This window comes from Fistularia commersonii, chromosome 14 (genome assembly GCF_037954325.1).
Source record: "Fistularia commersonii isolate RoL2024-O1a breed Wild chromosome 14, RoL_Fcom_v1.0, whole genome shotgun sequence".
In the NCBI taxonomy this organism is placed as follows: domain Eukaryota; kingdom Metazoa; phylum Chordata; class Actinopteri; order Syngnathiformes; family Fistulariidae; genus Fistularia; species Fistularia commersonii.
The window spans coordinates 4,636,808-4,656,691 of record NC_141297.1 but is presented as its reverse complement, the minus strand read 5'-3'; the positions used below and the strand labels follow the sequence as shown (position 1 = coordinate 4,656,691).

General features: G+C 42.0%; 2 protein-coding genes, 1 long non-coding RNA gene and 1 pseudogene across 4 annotated transcripts; 3 read left to right on the top strand and 1 right to left on the bottom strand.

Moving 5' to 3' along the window:
* Positions 1–655: 655 nt before the first annotated feature.
* Positions 656–2,697, top strand: LOC147226996 (uncharacterized). Its single transcript, XR_015107082.1, has 4 exons — positions 656–735; positions 1,996–2,090; positions 2,176–2,317; positions 2,533–2,697. It is a non-coding gene; the product is annotated as an uncharacterized LOC147226996 (long non-coding RNA).
* Positions 2,698–3,934: 1,237 nt separating this feature from the next.
* LOC147226995 (protein NLRC3-like) lies at positions 3,935–9,457 on the top strand. The gene is made up of 8 exons (XM_086159117.1): positions 3,935–3,986; positions 4,072–5,866; positions 5,980–6,153; positions 6,340–6,513; positions 6,918–7,091; positions 7,879–8,052; positions 8,942–9,115; positions 9,196–9,457. Exons 1-8 carry the CDS (start codon positions 3,950–3,952, stop codon positions 9,416–9,418), a joined length of 2,925 nt encoding a protein of 974 aa, XP_086015243.1. The 5' UTR covers positions 3,935–3,949; the 3' UTR covers positions 9,419–9,457.
* A 257-nt stretch (positions 9,458–9,714) lies between these two features.
* On the bottom strand, positions 9,715–19,627 carry LOC147226993 (Ig-like V-type domain-containing protein FAM187A). The gene is made up of 6 exons (XM_086159119.1): positions 19,569–19,627; positions 18,434–18,641; positions 16,653–16,930; positions 15,034–15,396; positions 14,246–14,368; positions 9,715–9,790 (listed from the first exon to the last, which is right to left on the bottom strand). The coding sequence occupies exons 1-6, from the start codon at positions 19,577–19,579 to the stop codon at positions 9,778–9,780; spliced, it is 996 nt and encodes a 331-aa protein (XP_086015245.1). The 5' UTR covers positions 19,580–19,627; the 3' UTR covers positions 9,715–9,777.
* Positions 9,842–10,669, top strand: LOC147226994 (neoverrucotoxin subunit alpha-like; annotated as a pseudogene). The gene is made up of 2 exons (XR_015107149.1): positions 9,842–9,899; positions 10,121–10,669. The product of XR_015107149.1 is annotated as a neoverrucotoxin subunit alpha-like (transcript).
* Positions 19,628–19,884: the final 257 nt, after the last annotated feature.

The following is a 19,884-nucleotide window of genomic DNA, read 5'->3' as shown; positions in this document are numbered from 1 at the left end:
GCTTTGTTAGTTCCAGGTTCAATATGCAGAATGAGGTCATTTCAATAAGTTTTCAATGAACATCAAACCAGTCTCGCCTCTGACTTGGCCCACACTGTATTTTAGCTTGAAACTATGGTATTGCATGAGGAAGTCTGGAGTGGTAGAAAAGTATGTTTACTGGAGCAGGACATGTATGCCCTCCGTGGGACAGTGGTGAGGTGTGACAGAAAATACAAGGTGGAGGTTGGACTGCATCAGGGATTGTCCCTGAGCCCTTACTTGTTTGCAGTGGTGATGGACAGGCTGACAGATGAGGTTTCCCAAGAATCTCCATGGACCATGATGTTTGCAGATGACATTTCGATCTGAAGTGCAGAGAATCCTAGCAGAGAAATAAGCAAAATGTCAGAACTTGGATCACATTTTATGTTTTTATGGCTCCTTTTGATCTCCAGACTCAGGAGGACGTCCTGGTCGTTCACAGGAAACATCATTTTAGAATCGTTGTTTATCTTCTCTATCTGTATGTACATGTTTGCATGTTTTACAACACTGGCCCATTGGAGATAAATCTGAAACAGGTTCAACTGGTTTTTACATCTCTCATTGACACATGAAAATCTAAAAACCTTAACACTGCAGGTTTTGAAGGTGTGACTTCATTCCAAGAGACAACAGGAGTGAGAAAGAGCAGCATTTGGTCTCCACAAGAAGGAAGAGTTTCTGCAAGTCGACCCGCAGGGAGTTCAGCAGGTGAGAATCCCAGCAGATAAACAGCGAAATGTCAGAACTTGATCACTTGGATAACATTTTGTGTTTTTATGGCTCATTTTGATATCCGGACTCAGGGGGACGTCCCGGTAGTTCACAGGAGACACAAGTTCAAAATATTTTTTATCTTCTGATGTAGGTGTTTGTTTTACAACACGAGCAGTCGTTCATAAGTTTTGTTTTGCTATTAATTTAATTCATTAACTTATTTTTTATCAAACATACCATCCTCATTCAGACGGTGTTAGATGATGCTGCTCCACTGCACCGGGAGGAAATGGTTGTTTTTTTTTCTGAATCATAAATCTGAATACTAACCAAAGGAATCATCTTAGTAATTGTAAATTAAGAAATATTAGTCAGCCTTTCAAAACAAATGTAACCGTGCCGTATAAAAATGAGTGAATCGCAAGCAACTGAATACACGACAGTTTGGCCGGATCATGTCATTAAAGAAATAGCCGTTACCCTATCATCTATCTCTACTGCGCAATTTGAAACAGGATTGACATACAGTCCAGCCAGCCTGAGATACCAACCCTGAAAGATCTCAAGAAAACGACTTCCACCAAAACGAGCTCAACACCAACTCCAGTTGTATTTTGACGTCAAAGCGTCGGCGCTTTCCTGGACCCGACCATGAACTGGCGCAATTTCTGAAATCTCATTTAGCAGGAGTTCCTCTTCAGTGTGAAGGACAGAGACTCTGCTGTAAGAGGTTATTAGTACACAATAGAACCAGTTTTTTAGATGAATACCCAGATTATGACAGAAATTGTGGAAGGAACATGAGCTTTTAGACCATATTTACTGTAAAAGAAGAGGAGAAGGCACAGGGGGGGTGTTTTTGTAATTCGTGTTGTTTTAAATATGTGGTGATTGTGACAGTTGCAGTATTAGCCATTTCTTAGATGAATTAAAAAAAAATAAAAACGAGTTGCGGTGCTGGTCAGATAAAATCAAAATGTGAATCCAGGGAGTGCCAGAACTGGTACAGCAACTTGTCAGGTTGTGATGCAGGATGAAGGTCATGAAGTAGGAGCTATCAAAATAAAAACCAGAAGTGAGGAGAAGATGAACCCAGACAGAAGATAATAGATGAGAAAGTGCAACAACAAATAAAAAAAAGCTCCGACAAAGTTGAAATTCAGAGGATCAGAGGTCATGTGAGCACATTGTAGTACTGAATGATCACACTGTGTTTTTGTGTGTGTGTGTGTGTGTGTGTGTGCGCACGTACAGTCTGCTATGAATGAGTATGAGGACAGAGAGGAGGGAGTCCCTGCATCTAACATCGCTCTGCATGGAGACGATGATGTCCAGACTGAAGCTCAGAGGTGAGAAGATGATCTCCAACTGTCTGTGACTGATCTCCATGTCAGAGCTCATCATTATTCACCCTCTCACTTCTGTGTGTTGAAGTCCTGAGAGCCAACTCAGTCCTGGACCTGGACCTGAAACCTGGACCTGGACCCGGATCTGGACCCAGTTGTTTGTCCCTCAGAGATGACAGGTCGATACACTGGCTAACAGACTTCAAACATGGACGTTCCACTGATCAAAGGTCAGATTTAAAAAACGCACTCCAGACAAACAACCGTCTTTGTTTGATCCTGATATTATGATAATTTAGAATAATATTCTAAGTTTGAGTGAATTTTATCCTGATATTTCAAGGCAGGTTTTCAAATCACTTTGATAATTTATGATGAATGAGCTTGAATGAGCAAAAATCACTCTACCGTCATTATTCATCCTCTGAATCTGGTCGTGCTGAAGCCCCAAGCAGCAGCTCAAACACGGACCTGGATCTGGACCTGGATCTGGACCTGGACCTGGACCCGGACCCAGCTGTGTGTCCCTCAGAAGTGACAGTTCAATGGATTTGAATGGAACTTTGAACTTTGAATAATATAATTATTTTTCTCTTTTTTTGTCTGTGCAAAAGCGTGGATGTTGGTTTTATTAAAAATTTAAAATCAATGGAAATATATAATATATATAATTCCTGCCTCTAACTATTCTCTGCATCCTCTTCTCACACACAAACAAACTTCATGTCGTCTCTTCCTCCGTCCATAAACCTGATGGATGATGTTATCCATCCTCATCACCGTCTTCTCATCACCTTTTCTAACATTCTGGCCACACATTATGTTGGAAATTCAAACCGTCATTTTAAAATGTTTACCATCTTTTCTATGTCATTTTGTGATAGTTATTTGGTAATTGTCTTCATTTTATCTCACGTTCATCAATTAATTTTGGAGGGTTTCCAGTCATTTGAGATGATTTGGATGAAAGATCAGTTTGTTCTGACAGAAAAGAAGAACTTATTTCTTATATTTGAAAGTTGTCAAGGAACAAATGGATTTATCTCAATTAACAAATTAAGTAATTCATGTAGAAACCCATAGCAGGAAGAAAACAAGGTGACACAGAATCAAAGAAGCAGGAGACACACCGGGACAGGAAGTGGGGCAGTAAAATGAGTGTAAAGCTGAATATCATAAAATAAAACAGGAAGTGAAAGAACAGAAAACAACCTGAATCGATGTGGAGGACTAAGAGTTAAACCTTCCACAGGATCAGGAGACTTTGTTATCATTGATCGATAAATCATCCATGTTTGGCATTTTCCACTAAAAGTCCTTCAGATTGAAACTAGAAAAACATTTTACCTGAATTCTCTTGTTTGACAGCACATCTCTTTTCACTCTGAGTGAAAGATTGAATCTTAGTTTCCCCCCTTTTCCCCTCAGAGGTGATCAGTTGAAGTCAGATGTTCTCAGTGGTCCGTCTGTCCAGCAGCATCAAACACACCTGGACTCTGTACTTATGGTATGTAAATGTACAAACACCACTGTCAAGCAGAGCTACTCAAGTGACCTTCTGGTCCCAACAGTGTCAGTGCTGTACTCTGTAGACCCCAAGGGTTTTCAGTGGACCACAAAAGATCTGATGGTGTTTCTACTGCTCATGTTGACCTTCAACCCTGTTCCAGCTGCTGGAGGAGAACATGATCAGCTTCGTGAGGAAGGAGATGAAGAGAGTCCAGAGGCTCCTGACTACAGATTACCCAGAGAGCTACTGGAGTCAGACTGAGGACGACGAGGTGCTGGTGGGTGAAGATGAAGAGAAGAGGAAGAGCAGCAGGGAGGCCTTTCTGAAGATCACACTGCACCTCCTGAGGAGAATGAAGGAGGAGGAGCTGGCTGATCGTCTGCAGAGCAGTAAGACTGGAGATTCACCTCATCTCCATTTCAAGTATTTAGATTGTCTGAATGACTGAAAAGCACAACACTGACTCTTCTCCAGGAACTCGTGCTGCTGAGTGTCAACATGAGCTGAAGTGCAGACTGCAGAAGAACTTTCAGTGTATCTTCGAGGGGATCACCAGAGCAGGAAACCCAACTCTTCTCAATGACATCTTCACAGAGCTCTACATGACAGAGGGAGGGGCTGCAGGGGTCAACGATGAGCATGAGGTCAGACAGATTGAAGCAGCATCCAGGAAGTCAACCAGACCAGAAACAACCATCAGGCGAGAAGACATTTTTAAAGGCTCACCTGGAAGAGATGGACCAATCAGAACAGTGCTGACAAAGGGAGTGGCTGGTATTGGGAAAACAGTCCTAACACAGAAGTTCACTCTGGACTGGGCTGAAGACAAAGCCTGCCAGGACATACAGTTCCTGTTTCCATTCACCTTCAGAGAGCTGAATGTGCTGAAAGGGACAAAGTACAGCTTGGTGGACCTTGTTCATCTCTTCTTCACTGAAACCAAAGAAGCAGGAATCTGCCGTTTTGAAGAATATCAGGTTGCCTTCATCTTAGACGGTCTGGATGAGTGTCGACTTCCTCTGGACTTCAACAACAACAAGATCCTGACTGATGTTACAGAGTCCGCCTCAGTGGATGTGCTGCTGACCAATCTCATCAGGGGGAATCTGCTTCCCTCTGCTCGCCTCTGGATCACCACAAGACCTGCAGCGGCCAATCAAATCCCTCCGCAGTGTGTTGGCATGGTGACAGAGGTCAGAGGATTCACAGACCCCCAGAAGGAAGAGTACTTCAGGAAGAGATTCAGAGATGCAGAGCAGGCCCAAAGAGTCATGAAACACATCAAGACCTCCAGAAGTGTCCACATCATGTGCCACATCCCAGTCTTCTGCTGGATCACTGCCACAGTCCTGGAGGACGCGTTGAAGACCAGAGAGGGAGGAGAGCTGCCCAGGACCCTGACTGAGATGTACATCTATTTCCTGGTTGTTCAGGTCAAACTGATGAACACCAAGTTGCATCAACAACCTGCTACAGATCCACACTGGAATCCAGAGAGCGAACGGATGATCTTGTCTTTAGGAAAACTGGCTTTTGAGCAGCTGCAGAAAGGCAACCTGATCTTCTATGAATCAGACCTGACAGAGTGTGACTTGGATATCAGTGCAGCCTCAGTGTACTCAGGAGTGTTCACACAGATCTTTAAAGAGGAGAGCGGACTCTACCAGGACAAGGTGTTCTGCTTTGTCCATCTCAGCGTTCAAGAGTTTCTCGCTGCTCTTCATGTCCATCTGACCTTCTTCAATTCTGGTATCAATCTGCTCCCTAAGAAACAAACATGGACGTCTCATGTCTTTTACGAGAGTTCAACTCAAACAGACTTCTATCAGAATGCTGTGGAGGCGGCATTACAGAGTCCAAATGGACACCTGGATTTGTTCCTTCGTTTCCTCCTTGGTCTTTCACTGAAGACCAATCAGAAACTCCTTGGACTGGTGACTCAGAAAGAACCTCACTCAGGGACCAATCAGGAAACAATTGGATTCATCAAGGAGAAGATCAGTGACAACTTGTCTCCAGAGAAATCCATCAATCTGTTCCACTGTTTGAATGAACTCAGAGATCATTCACTCGTGGAACAGATCCAACAGCAGCTGAGATCACGATGTCTCTCAGTAGATCATCTTTCTCCTGCTCACTGGTCGGCTCTGCTCTTCATCCTACTCTCATCTGATGAAGATCTGGACGTGTTTGATCTGAGGAAATACTCTGCTTCAGAAAAAGCTCTATGGAGGTTATTGCCATTGGTCAAGGCTTCCAAGAAATCGCTGTAAGTGGATGAAATGCTGAGTTTGTTAAGAATTTCAATTTCCTTTTATACATAGTTTGGATTCAAATATGAATAATCAAAGGAATTTACTTTCATTGTTGATTCTTTCATAGACTAAGTGGCTGTAACCTGTCAACGAAAAGTTATGAACATCTGTCTTCAGTTCTCGGCTCTCAGTCCTCCAGTCTGAGACACCTGGATCTGAGTAACAACGACCTGAAGGAATTTGGTCTGGAGCTGCTCTGTGATGGACTGCAGAGTCCACATTGTCACCTGGAGACTCTTAGGTCACAAGAAAGTTTTTCTAAAAATGTTTAAATGATTCTTTAAGAGGATCTTCCAGTGTCAAATATTTTTTAAGATGCTAGTTTGTCGCAATTTATGCAACTCAAAGTGATTCAATGTGCATTCTCAAATTCAATATTTGACTGTTTTATGTCAAGTGTAACTATTCATATATTGTATTCATTCAGGCTGAGTGAGTGTAACCTGTTAGAGAGAAGTTGTGAACGTCTGTCTTCAGTTCTGAGCTCTCAGTTCTCCAGTCTGAGAGAGTTGGATCTGAGAAACAACAACCTGCAGGATTCAGGTCTGGAGCTGCTGCGTGCTGGACTGGAGAGTCCGCATTGTCACCTGGAGACACTCAGGTCAGAAAACAATTTTTTTTCTGAAAAGGTGTAAAGGATTCTAAATGGGGATTTTCCAGTGTCAAATCCTTTTTAAAATGCGTCGTAACAAAATTGTCGATTTATATTCAAAATATATTACACAAAGTGATTCAACGGGGGATCTCAAATTCAGTATTTGACTTGGCCTCCATCCCAGCTGTCACCGGGCGACAGACCGGGTTCACCCTGGACTGGTTGCCAGTCAGACCGACAACACTCACTTATTCGGGATAATTTTTCAATAATTAATCCGCTGCATGTTTTTCGACTGTGGGAGGAAATTAAACTGAATTAAATATAATAAATAGATAATGGGAAATCTAAATGTTAAATGTCTTGCTTGTTAGGATTCCCATGAGTTTAAACAAGACTTTTTTTTCCAGGTTGAGTGGCTGCAACCTGTCAGGCAGAAGTTGTGAAAGTCTTTCCTCAGTTCTCGGCTTTCACTCCTCCAGTCTGAGAGATCTGGATCTGAGAAGCAACAACCTGCAGGATTCAGGGCTCCAGCTGCTCTCTGCTGGACTGGAAAGTCCACATTGTCACCTGGAGTCTCTCAGGTCAGAATATTATCATTTGTAAAAATGTGTTATAGATCATTCATCAGAAAGATTTCTTAGGTTATTGCTATTTTAAAATGTGGAAACATTTTTTCATGACATCTGTTATGCTGTTTCCACTTCTGATCAGTGTTTTGTAACCGTGACATAACATAATCCAGATTTGATTGCCAAGATCAGTGTTTGATTTAGTGCAACATTATTTAAAGAGGGAACAACAGGAAAAAGTCATGCTCATGCTTATACAGATGAAAAGAATGAATAATTTAAAAACTACCTGTCATAGGATATTGCTGCTCTCTCTGCGTTGCTCAGGCCACACATCAGATGTCAATCACCTGATTTTACTTGTATAGTCAAAAAGTTGTATAGGCGCCATCCTTGGACTCACCAAGGCTCCATATTGTCATCTGTCAGTGTCATCTTTGTTGTTTCTGTCATTTTTAACAAAAAAAAAAAAAAAAAAGTTCCTTTTTTTGCAAGACATTCCAGCTATTCTTCTTCCTGATCTTTTAGTTCTGGCCCTGACCGTCCCCTGCTCACCTCTTTTTTGTTGCCTTTTGTTGGGACCTTGGGTTTGCTCGGTAACTCACTCCTGGCTGCTTGTATCATCAAACAATAAAAGATCATGCCGAAATGCTGAAAGATCCCGTTTTCCGTCCTGCTGCAGTTGGGTCAGATTAAAAACCATTAAAAACCCACCATGTTCCAAAAACTGTCTATTCAATGTTTTGCTTATTACAATTCTTACTAATATAAAACAGACAACACTTTTTTTTCCCCTCAGTTTGGGCGTCTGTAACCTGTCAGAGAGAAGTTGTGAACGTCTGTCCTTGCTGCTCAAGTCCCAGCCCTCCAGACTGAGAGAGCTGGACCTGAGTAACAACCAACTGGAGGATTCAGGGGTGGAGTTGTTGTCTGCTGGACTGGAGAGTGCACATTGTCACCTGGAAACTCTCAAGTAAGGGTACAACCGTTTAAAAAACTTCTTTGAGAAGAATTCTATGGGACATATACTTATATTCAAATGCTGTTTACTCTTCTGATCTAGACTTTGCAGCCATAGCATTACCAGGTTATGCTGAATTTTCAAGTGAGGATCAATGATTTTTTTTTAATGATGTCAGAAGAAATTGCAAACTCTCGGGTCAGAATATAGCTGTTTTTTTGTTTTTTTTTTTAAATATGACAAAGATTCCTCATGAGCTCATTGATGGGTATCAATACAAAAAAAAAAAACCCTCCAAATTACACAATTATTATATAAATTATATATATCTATTTTTAACATTACTGAATGACTTCTTGTGTAGACTGTGTTTCTCTCAGATCATGTTAGAATCAAGCAAAATATTCCTGTTGCAAAAAAAACAAAAAAAAACAACAAAGAAAGCTAAGTAAAATACACTGCTTCCTCTGCTACAACTCATCGTCTCTGGAGTTATCGGGGAACTCGACCACACTGAAGGAATCCTCTTCCTGTCCTCCGTCTTCTGATCCCACAAACCCAAGTAGATATACGCAAAATTTGATCTGGAAATAACATATGTTGAGTTGTTTGACAAGTTTAACCAAGGAGCATCGCCCAGACATATCTTACGTGTCTCTTACATTTTTCTGCTGGCGACCCTTTCGGTTGATTGCGTCCATCTTGGTCACGTCTTGGCACTTGAAGAACAATCCGGCAAATTGGTGGATGGATATATCAAGTTTCTCACCAGTGCCCTGAAATTACTTCATGGTTTACTACACTACAGTTATGCAGAAGAGGCATGGAAACGAGTAACGAGAAAAATAAGACTAATATTTCACAGTCAGGTGTAACTATTTAAAATTATATATCTCTTCAGGTTGAGGGGCTGTAGCCTGTCAAGGAGAAGTTGTGAACATCTGTCCTCAGTTCTCAGCTCTCAGTCCTCCAATCTGAGAGATCTGGATCTGAGTAACAACGACCTGCAGGATTCAGGTGTAGAACATTTGTCTGCTGGACTGGAGAGTCCACATTGTCACCTGGAAACCCTCAGGTCAGTATACAGAAAGTGCTGCTATATATTTTTCTATGGTTATTCTAGTCACATGATGTTCTTCAATGCCTCCTTTCCAGTCTCTCAGGTTGTCTGATCACAGAAGAAGGTTGTTCTTCTCTGGCCTCAGCTCTGAACTCCAACCCGTCCCATCTGAGACAGCTGGACCTGAGCTTCAACCATCCAGGAGACTCAGGAGTGAAGCTGCTGTCTGCTGGACTGGAGGATCCACACTGGAGGCTGGAGACGCTCAGGTATGAATACAAGAACTTATACTGCAGATACATAAGCATAAAACTATAGTTCCGTAAGCAAGTAGAACAGTAGTACCTTAACAAGAATTTAACAAATATTGAAAAATACAAATATTTCCCTTTGGATAAAAATCAACATTTATAGAGATAAAAACTGAAAGTGATAAATAACACATTTCATTGTCATATATAGTCATCAACAGAAACACTAATCGAAGGTTGAAATAGTGGAAATTTTAATCATTGTTCTCTTGGGCCATCTGAGATAAAATTCTGCAATAGATTTTGCCCCCAATCCTTGAGTTTGATTTACCTGATGGAGAGAAAGACACACTGCTGTGTTGATCCCTCAAATCTGCAGATCCAGATGTGACGCCTTTCTTTGCAAAGCTGAGTCAGTGACTGCGTTTAGGTTTCAGCGCTAAAAAGGAGAAATCAGGTTTTGAAAAACAGGTGATGAGATTCTTGTGTTTCTTCCTCCAGGGTGGACCATGGTGGAGAGCACAGGTTAAAACCTGGTCTGAGGAAGTGTAAGTGTGGATTTTCTCTTGATTCGTGACAATTAAACACAATCAGCTTTGACTGAAACACAGAGCTGATAGTTGAGGTGTTAAGTGGTTAAATCAGGGTTAACAGTTGATGACTGACAATGTTGACATCATGAGACTTTACTAACTCACATCTCAGGGTTTCAAGGAAAGTGAATCCATCTGATGATTCATTATTTTTTGTTTCTTATTTTCTCCATCAGATTGTTGTGAACTCACACTGGACTCAAACACTGTTAATATTAACCTGAAACTGTCAGACAACAACAGGACAGTCGCAGCCATGGAAGAACTACAACCATATCCTGATCATCCAGAGAGATTCGATCAGTGTTCTATGTTGCTGTGTAGCAATGGTTTGACTGGTCGCTGTTACTGGGAGGTGGAGTGGAGAGGACGTGTTGATGTAGCTGTGAGTTACAGAGGAATCAGAAGGAAAGGATGTCAGAGGGACCTTTGGTTTGGATGGAACGACCAGTCGTGGAATCTGTTCTGCTCTGATCAAGGTTACCATGTTTGTCACTATGACAGCGTAACATTACTCTCCACCGGGGTCGTCTCTCACAGAGTTGCAGTGTATGTAGACTGTCCTGCTGGCATTCTGTCCTTCTACAGCGTCTCCTCTGACAAACTGATTCACCTCCACACCTTCTTCACCACTTTCACTCATCCGCTTCATCCTGGGTTTGGACTCAGTTCCGGTTCCTCTGTGTCTCTGTGTTGTTTGCAGGAGGGAGAGTCTTCTGACTTAACCCTCGTGCGATCTTAACATTGTGTTTACTCCCTTTGTCCTGCGGGTCAAAAATGACCCATAAGACAATCTTTGTACCCCAGTGGTGTACAGCCCACATGGAAACATAAACAAAAAAGAAGCATCACTTTTTTCCAATTACGGGGTCTCTTTAGGAAAAGTCATAAAATTTCAAGTTGGAAAAAAATAGGTTAAGGTGTTTTTTCTACAGCTAAACATGGTAGTGGGTCACTTTTGACCCGCAAGACAACACAAGGGTTAAACACCTGCTGAAATCACTTCACGCTGAAATGTTGTGTACTCAGCTCTTCAGTCAACACACAAGTAAAACACTGCCTTTTTCAGTATTTGCACCAGAACACTAAATGACTCGTGGCCTCTTTTAGATGTTGGACTGTGTTTGGTAGAAGCAAAACTATCAACATCCTGCTTTTGTTATATCAGGATGGGGTTGATTTTATACTTTTTATATGAGCAGTGTGATTGTTTGAATAAAAAAACTATGAGGGACGTTGATAATTGTGTGATTGTTTTCTTACATCAAAAACATTGCATGATGCATTCTAGTGTCTGGCAAGAAGGAGCAACGAACGCACACAAAAATAATAAAAAAATATGACTTTCTACGACTTTGGGTTGTGACATCACAGATGTGCTGATAATCAATACTCGGCAGCACCAGCATGATAAATTAGGATTCAAAAAAATCCTGGAAAACCTGTAAATCAGTCAGGGCCTGTCTCAAGGCAAGGAATTCATAAGAAAGAAATGGGAAAATCTTGGACTTTGGAAAATAGTTGAAAGATTTGTATTGTGGCACAATCCAGCCATCAGACAGGGAAAGGAATTTACCAAAAATCAGGAAAAATAAATCAATACAAAAAAAAAGAAAATCTCATGAAATTGATCAAAAAACCAAATACATGAAAAAATGACAACAAAACAGCGAGAAAAAAAAAAAAAAAAGAAAATCAACGTGCAAAAGAAATCCGCTTGCCTCGTCGATTTCCAGCCTGAATCTAGATAATTTGAGTTTTCCAGGAGCAAATCCGAAAACATCAACAGTTCCTCACTGATGAGCCACAAACTGTACCTTTCTGTTCTTCCCCACTCTGGCATTGAAATCACAAAATCTAATTTTCGGTAAAAGTGGCCCTTCACATCATCCCTTAATGGGAAAGTCAGAGCATAAAGCACTCACTATCTAACACATCGGTGTTAAACTCCGGCCCGCGGGCCACATTTGGCCCGCACTGTAATTATATTTGGCCCGCAAAGCCACACCAAATGACTATGAGAGCTAGCCCTTCGGTATAACCTACAGTGCATGTACCGCTTATTCTATAAATCCCAGAATTTTCTGCTGGTGTTTTGGCATGAAAATCACAACAGGACCCATAAACGCCCTCTCCTCTGTGTACGGTCGTCATAGCGACCTTATGCTAATACTGGCAGCCTGCTACTTAGGCAGAACACAGGATTTTGCATGTGTGCGATATTAAGTTATATATTGAATAGTATTAAGCTATGCTTGTTCCATATTTAGTTTTTAAGCAAAACTTGTTTGGGTCCATATGAAAAGGTTCTTTGTTATATCTGGAGGAATAAATATCAATGTTGGCCCGCAACTTTGAATTTCGGCCCACTGTGTATTTGAGTTTGTCACCCCGATCTAACCCGAGGGTCACGTTGTCCGATACAAAGTCTTATCAAACGTTTGCTGATTTCGCCCATCTTGGTCACATCTACGCACCTGCAGAACAACGGGTAGCTAGATAGATATACCAAAAGATTCTCACCAGCACCCTGAAATTAGTTTTCTACACTGGTCAGGTTTAACCTGGAGAAGTGAGCCTTCATCCAACCCGCTTCCTGCCATCGGAGTGTTGAAAGAAGACGGAGAACCTGGAGAAACCCATGCAGGAGAACAGGGAAAGAACAAACATGGAGAACCCGCACAGAGCGAACTCAGGCAGGACAAAGGGAACCCACAGCAATAAAAAAAGGTTGAACCCGGAACCTTCTTGCTGTGATGCAACAACAACAACAATCCATCCCCCTTGTCACCATTCTTGACTTGCAGCTGCTCTAATTTGTAAAAATGAGATGGCAATGTTGCAAAGACTCTCAGTGTGTCCATTAGCATTAGCGTCCTCCTCCAGATTCTTCTCCTTCACTGACTCCTCCTCTCATTTTCTTTTCTTTCAACTCAGGCCTGATTTTTTTCCATCATCCATCCTATTTCCCTTTTTTATCTCAGAGTCCTTACCTTGCTCTGCTCTCATTGTTTTGCTCCTTCTCTCTCACCCCCCCTGAAATAACTGGATTTGTGTGAGTTACAAAGAGGCCGTGACCTACATCGAGTCAATCTGAGAATCAAATACTGTCCCGGAAGAGAAATAGTGGCCAGTTGCCCGCTTGTATTCAACCACATCATCGTCATAGATGCGCACTTTGTGCAGCTGACAAGGCTAAGATGCCTTGAAAGTATCAAATCCCATGAAAAATCCCAATTCTATCGTAAGTCGCTTTGGATAAAAGCGACTGCCAAATGCAATGTAATGTAAAAAAAATGTAATGAAAATATTTTTTTCATCCATGCGAGTGCTGCTTCGCTCTAGGAAGTAAAAGCATCTCCTCCCTGTTCAAATTAGTTTAATTCAGAATTTTCAGGCATCTGGGAGCAGACAGAGCAATCGTCCTTGGAACCAAACATTCCTGGTTTGACATTTTACGGCCCGCGGGCCACATCCAGCCAAGTTTGCATTTCTATTCGGCCCGCCAAACTATTTTCTGTGAATATTTTAACAAGTATTTTCAATCAATATTGAATTTAGAATTTTTTTTTTTTTTTTTTTTTTTTTTTGCCAAAATAATGTCGGTCAGTACATTTAGATTATTATTAATGATTCTAAAATTGAAATAAAATGGCAAATTAAAAATTGCAATTTTCATTTCGTTCACCTAGTTTGCCCGTGCATAGAAATTGAATAAGAAATGAGCCCCGCCAGCCAAAATAATTGCCCATTCCTGTCCTAGTGTGTCAAAATGTTGTTGAGCAAGACACTGAACCCCTAACTGCTCCCCTGGCGCCGCTCGATGGATTCCAACTGCTCTTAGTTCATCCATCATGGGTTAAATGCAGAGATAGAATCTTCCGCAAGGAAGTAATAAAGTATCATCATTTATTTTAAATCCCTGTAGCATCTAATTCCAAATCTACCAAGCAGCAGCAGGCAAAACACACCAAACATGCTCAGGTATGACGTCCAAATGACATTCATCGCAACCAAGAAGTCAGGATGTGTGGTGATGGAAGGACCCGGACCAAAATGGACGTAGACCAGGAGGCGAATTTCAGCTGCCCGGCGACCCTGAAGCCAACAGTAGTAGATCCCTGAATATATAACAGGACGATTTTGTGAAAATACTTCGCAACTTGGGAAAGCATTACCCTGATGAATAATTGGTACCTGAGTCCTGAACTTTGGCGTTTCTGAACACAAGGTGATTCCCGGCATCTATTGTGATCCGCGAGGACGTGGTCGTGACGTTACGACTCTCCAAGTGCTTTAACCTGAAAATGGGCGTGGTTCCTCGGTCCCAGGCCACCGCCGAGGTCGGTCGTGCTTTTGGGCAACCCAGGGTGAGGATGTGTCCTGCCGGGCGATTCAGGTAGAAAACCGGGACGGAGTCGGAACTAAAGGGCGGGAACAGAAGATATTTGGCATAATTACTGTTCTACCCCCTCATTTCTGTCATTTTTAGAATAATTCATTGAGTTATTTGTGCAAAGATCAGCCCATACATTACATTGCCATGGAAATAAACATTGGCTCTAGTGCTAGCTATTGCCTTGCTTCCGCATGATTTCTGTCAGAAAGTTGGATATTCTATTGTTTATCGGAAGAAACCGACCCAAACGGCTGAAGCCAAGAGAAGGAGCCCTACTTTTGTCCTTTCCAATGATTAGTGTAAATCTTGTTGTCATTGCTTGACCATTCGTACCAACAAGGCTTCTGGCAGGGATTGATAACTTGTTGAATTTCTAGATGTTGACATCAAAATATAGAAAAAAAAAAGGCCCCGTTCTGGGGATACTGTTCATTTTGAACTCGGGATAAAAAAAAAAACTTCATTATCTTACAGGCATCTACCTCGGCCAGTGACCAACTAATGTTTGGTGCTAATTTGATGACCAGTCAATGGGTCATTGATTCACAGCTCCCTGCAGCACAGAAGGTTCCCCGACCCCAAAATCTGCCTGGCACTCTGAAAAACTCTGTTCTGGAGGTCTTAATATTTTTTTATAAAACTATAGATATTCAGGACAAAAATGGTCGTCTGAGACAAATCACCGCTCACCTGAAACCTAGAAATGACAACAACGTGGAGAGTTTGGCGTTGGAGGGAGCGTCCAGACCACATGACACGCGGCAGCTTTTCACCTCCAACTTGGTGCCGGCTCCCCTTGTCTTAAGGCGTCCAAAAGCCCGGGGAACGGCGCCCGAGCCGCAAGACGACACCGTCTGATTGTCCCGTCTGTAGCGCACATGCAGGAAGCGCGAGTGGATGTAGCAGAGTCCGATACGGACCTGCTCCCCGGGAGCGTCGCAGCGATCGCATACCGACCAGTTATGGAAACCGGTGAAGACACGGTACAGCATCGGAGCGGATCGGCGTCCGCTTATTTGGCTCTCCTCTTCGGTCGGGATTTCAGCGGTGAGTCTAAAAAGGAACAAAAATCAAAACTTCGGTCGATTGAATCAGAAAGAAACGACGCAGAGAAAAATATGATATACCAGAGTGACATGACGATCCATTATGACAAAACAGTAGCAGGCGATTCACCTTTCGCGGTCTCACTGATTAAAAATCCGCAATATAAAATAGTGAAATGGCAAAATATCCTTTAAAAATTATTGTATGGCCAATTAATAATCCAGATTTTATTATCTACCAATATGCATTATGAATGTATATTTATCATTTAAAGGATTTTTGATGGTAAAATAAGCATTTTCTATGGCGGTGACCAACCAGAGCGTGGTGTCCTGCATCCTGAGCTCTGATTGGCTCAGCAAAAGTAGTGTCAATGTCTGCATCATCTGCGTGTAGCACGCATTCAGCTTCTCGACTTGTCCATTTCACGCAGACGTGCGATCGCTTGTGTGAAATACATACAAAGTGTTTTCAATGAGTATGGGAAAGGTTAATAGGAGTGTGGGGAGGGTCATAAAGTTTTAAAATGTACACAAATAAAATAAAAAATACAGCCGCTACTTTGTTTATCGTGGCTGGTTCTGGAACGCAAGCCAGTGATAAAACAAGGGACTACTGAGTAGAGCATAACTAACGCAACAGCAATGCTAACAAGCTTGTAGTGACAGTGGCACTGCTCAAGTAAATGAAATGAATTATTCAAAATGCACATGAAAATTTAGCCTGGCATGTGATACGAGGACATTTTTCTGTCGAATGCCATGTTCGAGGGAAGCGATTACTTTTTAAACTTATTTTAGGTCCCAGCGATCCAAGGTCGAGGGATACATGACACGATACACAGAAAACGCGAGATCATGCTTACAGTCATTTCAACTTCGAGGCTGAATTTCTTATTTTATCAGTTAAATCAACAGGGCTTTTGGGACATTGGCACACAAATGCATTCGGATGTTACTTCGGAAGCGGGACGTTTAGAGCTCGAAACCCCAAAACTGGACAAAGACCGCACAGGGTGGATGTTTTGGCGATAAGGTCAGACTGAGACCATCATGTACAGAGGAGGGATAGTGAATGCAATGGCAGGAGACCTAGAGGACGACCAAAGAGAAGATTCATGGATGTGGTGAAACGAGACATGAAGTTGGTCGGTGTGAGAGAGGAGAAGACAGAGAATAGTATTGGATGGGGGCGGCCAAAGGAATATGACTGAACAGGACCAGAACCGGCACCTTGCTGTCAGTAGAGACCTTTCATGTCACCTGGGTGCGTAGCTGAACTTTAGCGCCTCCTGGATGTCCAGGTCGTAGCCGTAGAAGAAGTCTTTGTTGGTCGAGCCACAGATGTAGACGCCCGAGTCGTCGGTTCCCGCCCTGAAGATCAGCAGGCTGAAGAGACGGATGGAGAAGCGACTCTGCAGGTCACCGCTGTGGGGGATATGACTGGCGTCCAGCAGCCTGTTGCCACGGTGGTCGGTCAAGGCTCTGGTCTCCTCCGAGCCGGCCTGATGCTTCCTGAAGAACCAAACCACTGACTGGACCTGCGAGGCATCACATTCACCACATGATCAAAGATTATCTAAACAAAAGCACTGATCAGGTAATCAGCGGATCAATAGTGAGACACCGACTATCTCCCATGTCTATATATGTTTATATATATATAACCTTTCACAAGTTATTCCAAGCTCAAGCGACTTTACTGTTAAAATTGAAATGGTGTTTAATGTATACAGTGATCCCTCGCTATAACGCGGTTTACTTTTCTCGGTTTCGCTACTTCACGGATTTGCATCGCGCATTGGGTTCTGCATTCTGATTGGCTAAAAAGTCGCTCCGCTTCTTCTCTACCTGTGCGTCAATAACGTTGCAGTTTAATATGTGCGCGTACGTAAAACAGCTTGCCAAATTTACATTACGTACGTGCAAATTCTCTTGCAATTTTGAGTTTCTCTAAAGCCCATAATGTCGACAAAACGCTCTGGACCGACAAAAGCGCCTGCGGCAGGGCCCGAAAGCCAGCGGAAGATGCTCTCTATCGCAGGTAAAGTTAAACTTCTGGACATGCTAAGGGAAGGTAAAAGCTATGCGGCTGTAGGTCGGCATTACGGAATTAATAAATCTTTCGTTCGTTCCATAAAGAAGGAGGAAAAAAAACTGGAAAAAAAAGGACAGCAGTAATGTATAATAAAGTATTTAATTGTATAATAAGTATAAAAAAAAATAAAGGTTTCTACTTCATGGATTTTCCCTATCACGGGTTCTTTTTGAAACGTAACCCCCGTGCAAAACAAGGGTATACTGTAAATATACTGCTCAAAGAAATAAAGGGAACACTTGAACAACACAATGTAACTCCAAGTCAATCACAACTCTGTGAAATCATAGTGTCCACTCTAGAAGCAACACAGATTCATTTTGACGTGTTTTAAGGACATTACATCAAAGTTGGATCAGCCTGGAGTTTGTTTTTACACTTTAATTTTGAGTGTGATTCCTAATCCAGACCTCCATGGGTTGATACATTTGATTTCCATTGATCATTTTTGTGTGATTTTGTTGTCAGCACATTCAACTGTGTAAAGAGCAAAGTATTTCATAAGAATATTTCATTCATTTAGATCTAGGATGTGTTTTTTAAGTGTTCCCTTTATTTTTTTGAGCAGTGTATATTTTTCCATTCCTTTAAATTGCTATACCTTTCACATTTATGTTCTACAACAATAATACTAGTACATTTTATTTGAGGCGCTCGAGGATACCGCACAGACATATAGATAAACACAGATAGTAATAACAATTAACTGTCAGGAACAAGCAGCCAAAAATCAGAATAAAAATAATTAAATAAATTCCGGAACATAATAAAAAATGTACTGAGATGTTACAAAAAAAAAATAAATAAAACAACCTGAAAGGCTGCAAGAAATTCATGGAAATTCCCAAAAAATTATAATTTGGGAAATTCAGATTTCTGCCTTATTCTATAACCTAGGGGTCAAACCACATGCGTAAGGCGGGTATCATTATGGGATGTCCGAGACCTTCTCTGGCTTGCAGGCGCAGGGCAGCTCCACGGTGGCCCCGGCCAGGTAGGCGGCGTTGACCAGCATGAGGAAGGCAGGACAGGCCCGTTTGGCAAACACGTCCTCCTTGTCCTCCGGGGCCTCGTAGCTCCGAACCCCCAGAGACGGGAGCAGGAGAAGGACGAGGAAGAAGACGGAGGTCCGGCGGAGGTAAGACACTGCTTCCCTGTGAGGAGTTTTTAGGAACAAGATCAAACTATTCTGAATTGAAACCATTGTTTTTAAATGATAGTGTTATTGAGAGACAAACAGCTGATGTGTTGCATAAGTTCCTAATATTACCGGATTAGTTTGCATTTTAAGCCTGTAAATTTAGGCCAATAGCGAATTTTATCAGATCAAATGTTTAAGTATAAGGAGATGAATTCACAATGTCATCAGACAAACTTAATATTATTTGAATAAAAGCTTACTATCATGAGGAAGATGGAGGTTAGCATAGCATTTCAATCACTGTAAGTAGAAGAGTTATACCGTATTTTCTAGAGCATTCCTGAATATGACCTGCACCGGCTAAAACTAAATAAATGCATGTGTACATACAGTATATTGGCTCACCTGTCTATAAGCTGCAGGTGTCAACGTTGTAACATGAGATAGATGCTACACAAAAACTTTTTTTTTTTACTTTTAATTAAATACATACCGGTCGCATCCACAAACACGTACTGGAAATACTTTTTTTCCCGTACGGTGCCTGTAACAAGGCTGATGAAAAAGATTATTAATAAATAACACGAGGTAAGGTCAGCCCATCCATTCATTATCCATCCCCGCTTTGTCCGACTCCAGCTGATCGCTAACTTTGACTCCATTAAATTTGTCTTCTTCGGCGTCGGAATTGAACGGCCTCAGAATTTCACGGTAATTTCGTCGGTCCGATGTGATGAGGCTGAATGTTTCGACGGCAGGAAGCTCATTAGCCCCCCAAAATATCCATAAATTAGCCACATCATTGCTTGAGCCGAAGTGTTTAAAGCGTGTGAAAAAAGTAGCGGCTTATAGTCCGGAAATGACGGTAGTATTAAAGATTAAAGTTTCTGACGTTTTAATTTCAAGGATGATTTGAAAGGAAGTCAGGAGTCTCTTCTACCTGAATGTCATCCTCCGGGTTTTATCTCCCGAGTTTTCCCTCGGATGAAATCCAACGCATCCTCCTCCACATCGTCTCACGAGCCGCAGTGTTTTCGCCTCTTGCTGGGAAACGCGCCTCTCTTGTTGCTACGGCAACAACATGCACCTGACGCAACTAGAAAGAAAACAAACAAGGCGTCGGGGCTGAACCCCGAGGCTGAAGTTGGCGCGGTTTTTGATGCCAAACAAAGACGAGACAAAACGTGTCGCTTTAAGGCCAAACTCACGAAAGCAGCTGCTCTTTTGCTTTGTTTTTAGTTACGGGGAAGTTCTTC

What these genes read in the sequence shown, in the direction of transcription:
- LOC147226995 (XM_086159117.1), top strand. Translation starts at nt 3,950, where the DNA reads ATGAAGGAGGAGGAGCTGGCTGATCGTCTGCAGAGCA. An exon ending in AAGGCTTCCAAGAAATCGCT is followed by an intron (nt 5,867 to 5,979) that starts GTAAGTGGATGA and finishes ATTCTTTCATAG; the next exon opens with ACTAAGTGGCTGTAACCTGT. An exon ending in TGTCACCTGGAAACCCTCAG is followed by an intron (nt 9,116 to 9,195) that starts GTCAGTATACAG and finishes CCTCCTTTCCAG; the next exon opens with TCTCTCAGGTTGTCTGATCA.
- LOC147226993 (XM_086159119.1), bottom strand. An exon ending in GCGCCTGCAAGCCAGAGAAG is followed by an intron (nt 16,931 to 18,433) that starts GTCTCGGACATC and finishes GATGCCTCGCAG; the next exon opens with GTCCAGTCAGTGGTTTGGTT. An exon ending in AAGTTCAGCTACGCACCCAG is followed by an intron (nt 15,397 to 16,652) that starts GTGACATGAAAG and finishes GTTCCTTTTTAG; the next exon opens with ACTCACCGCTGAAATCCCGA.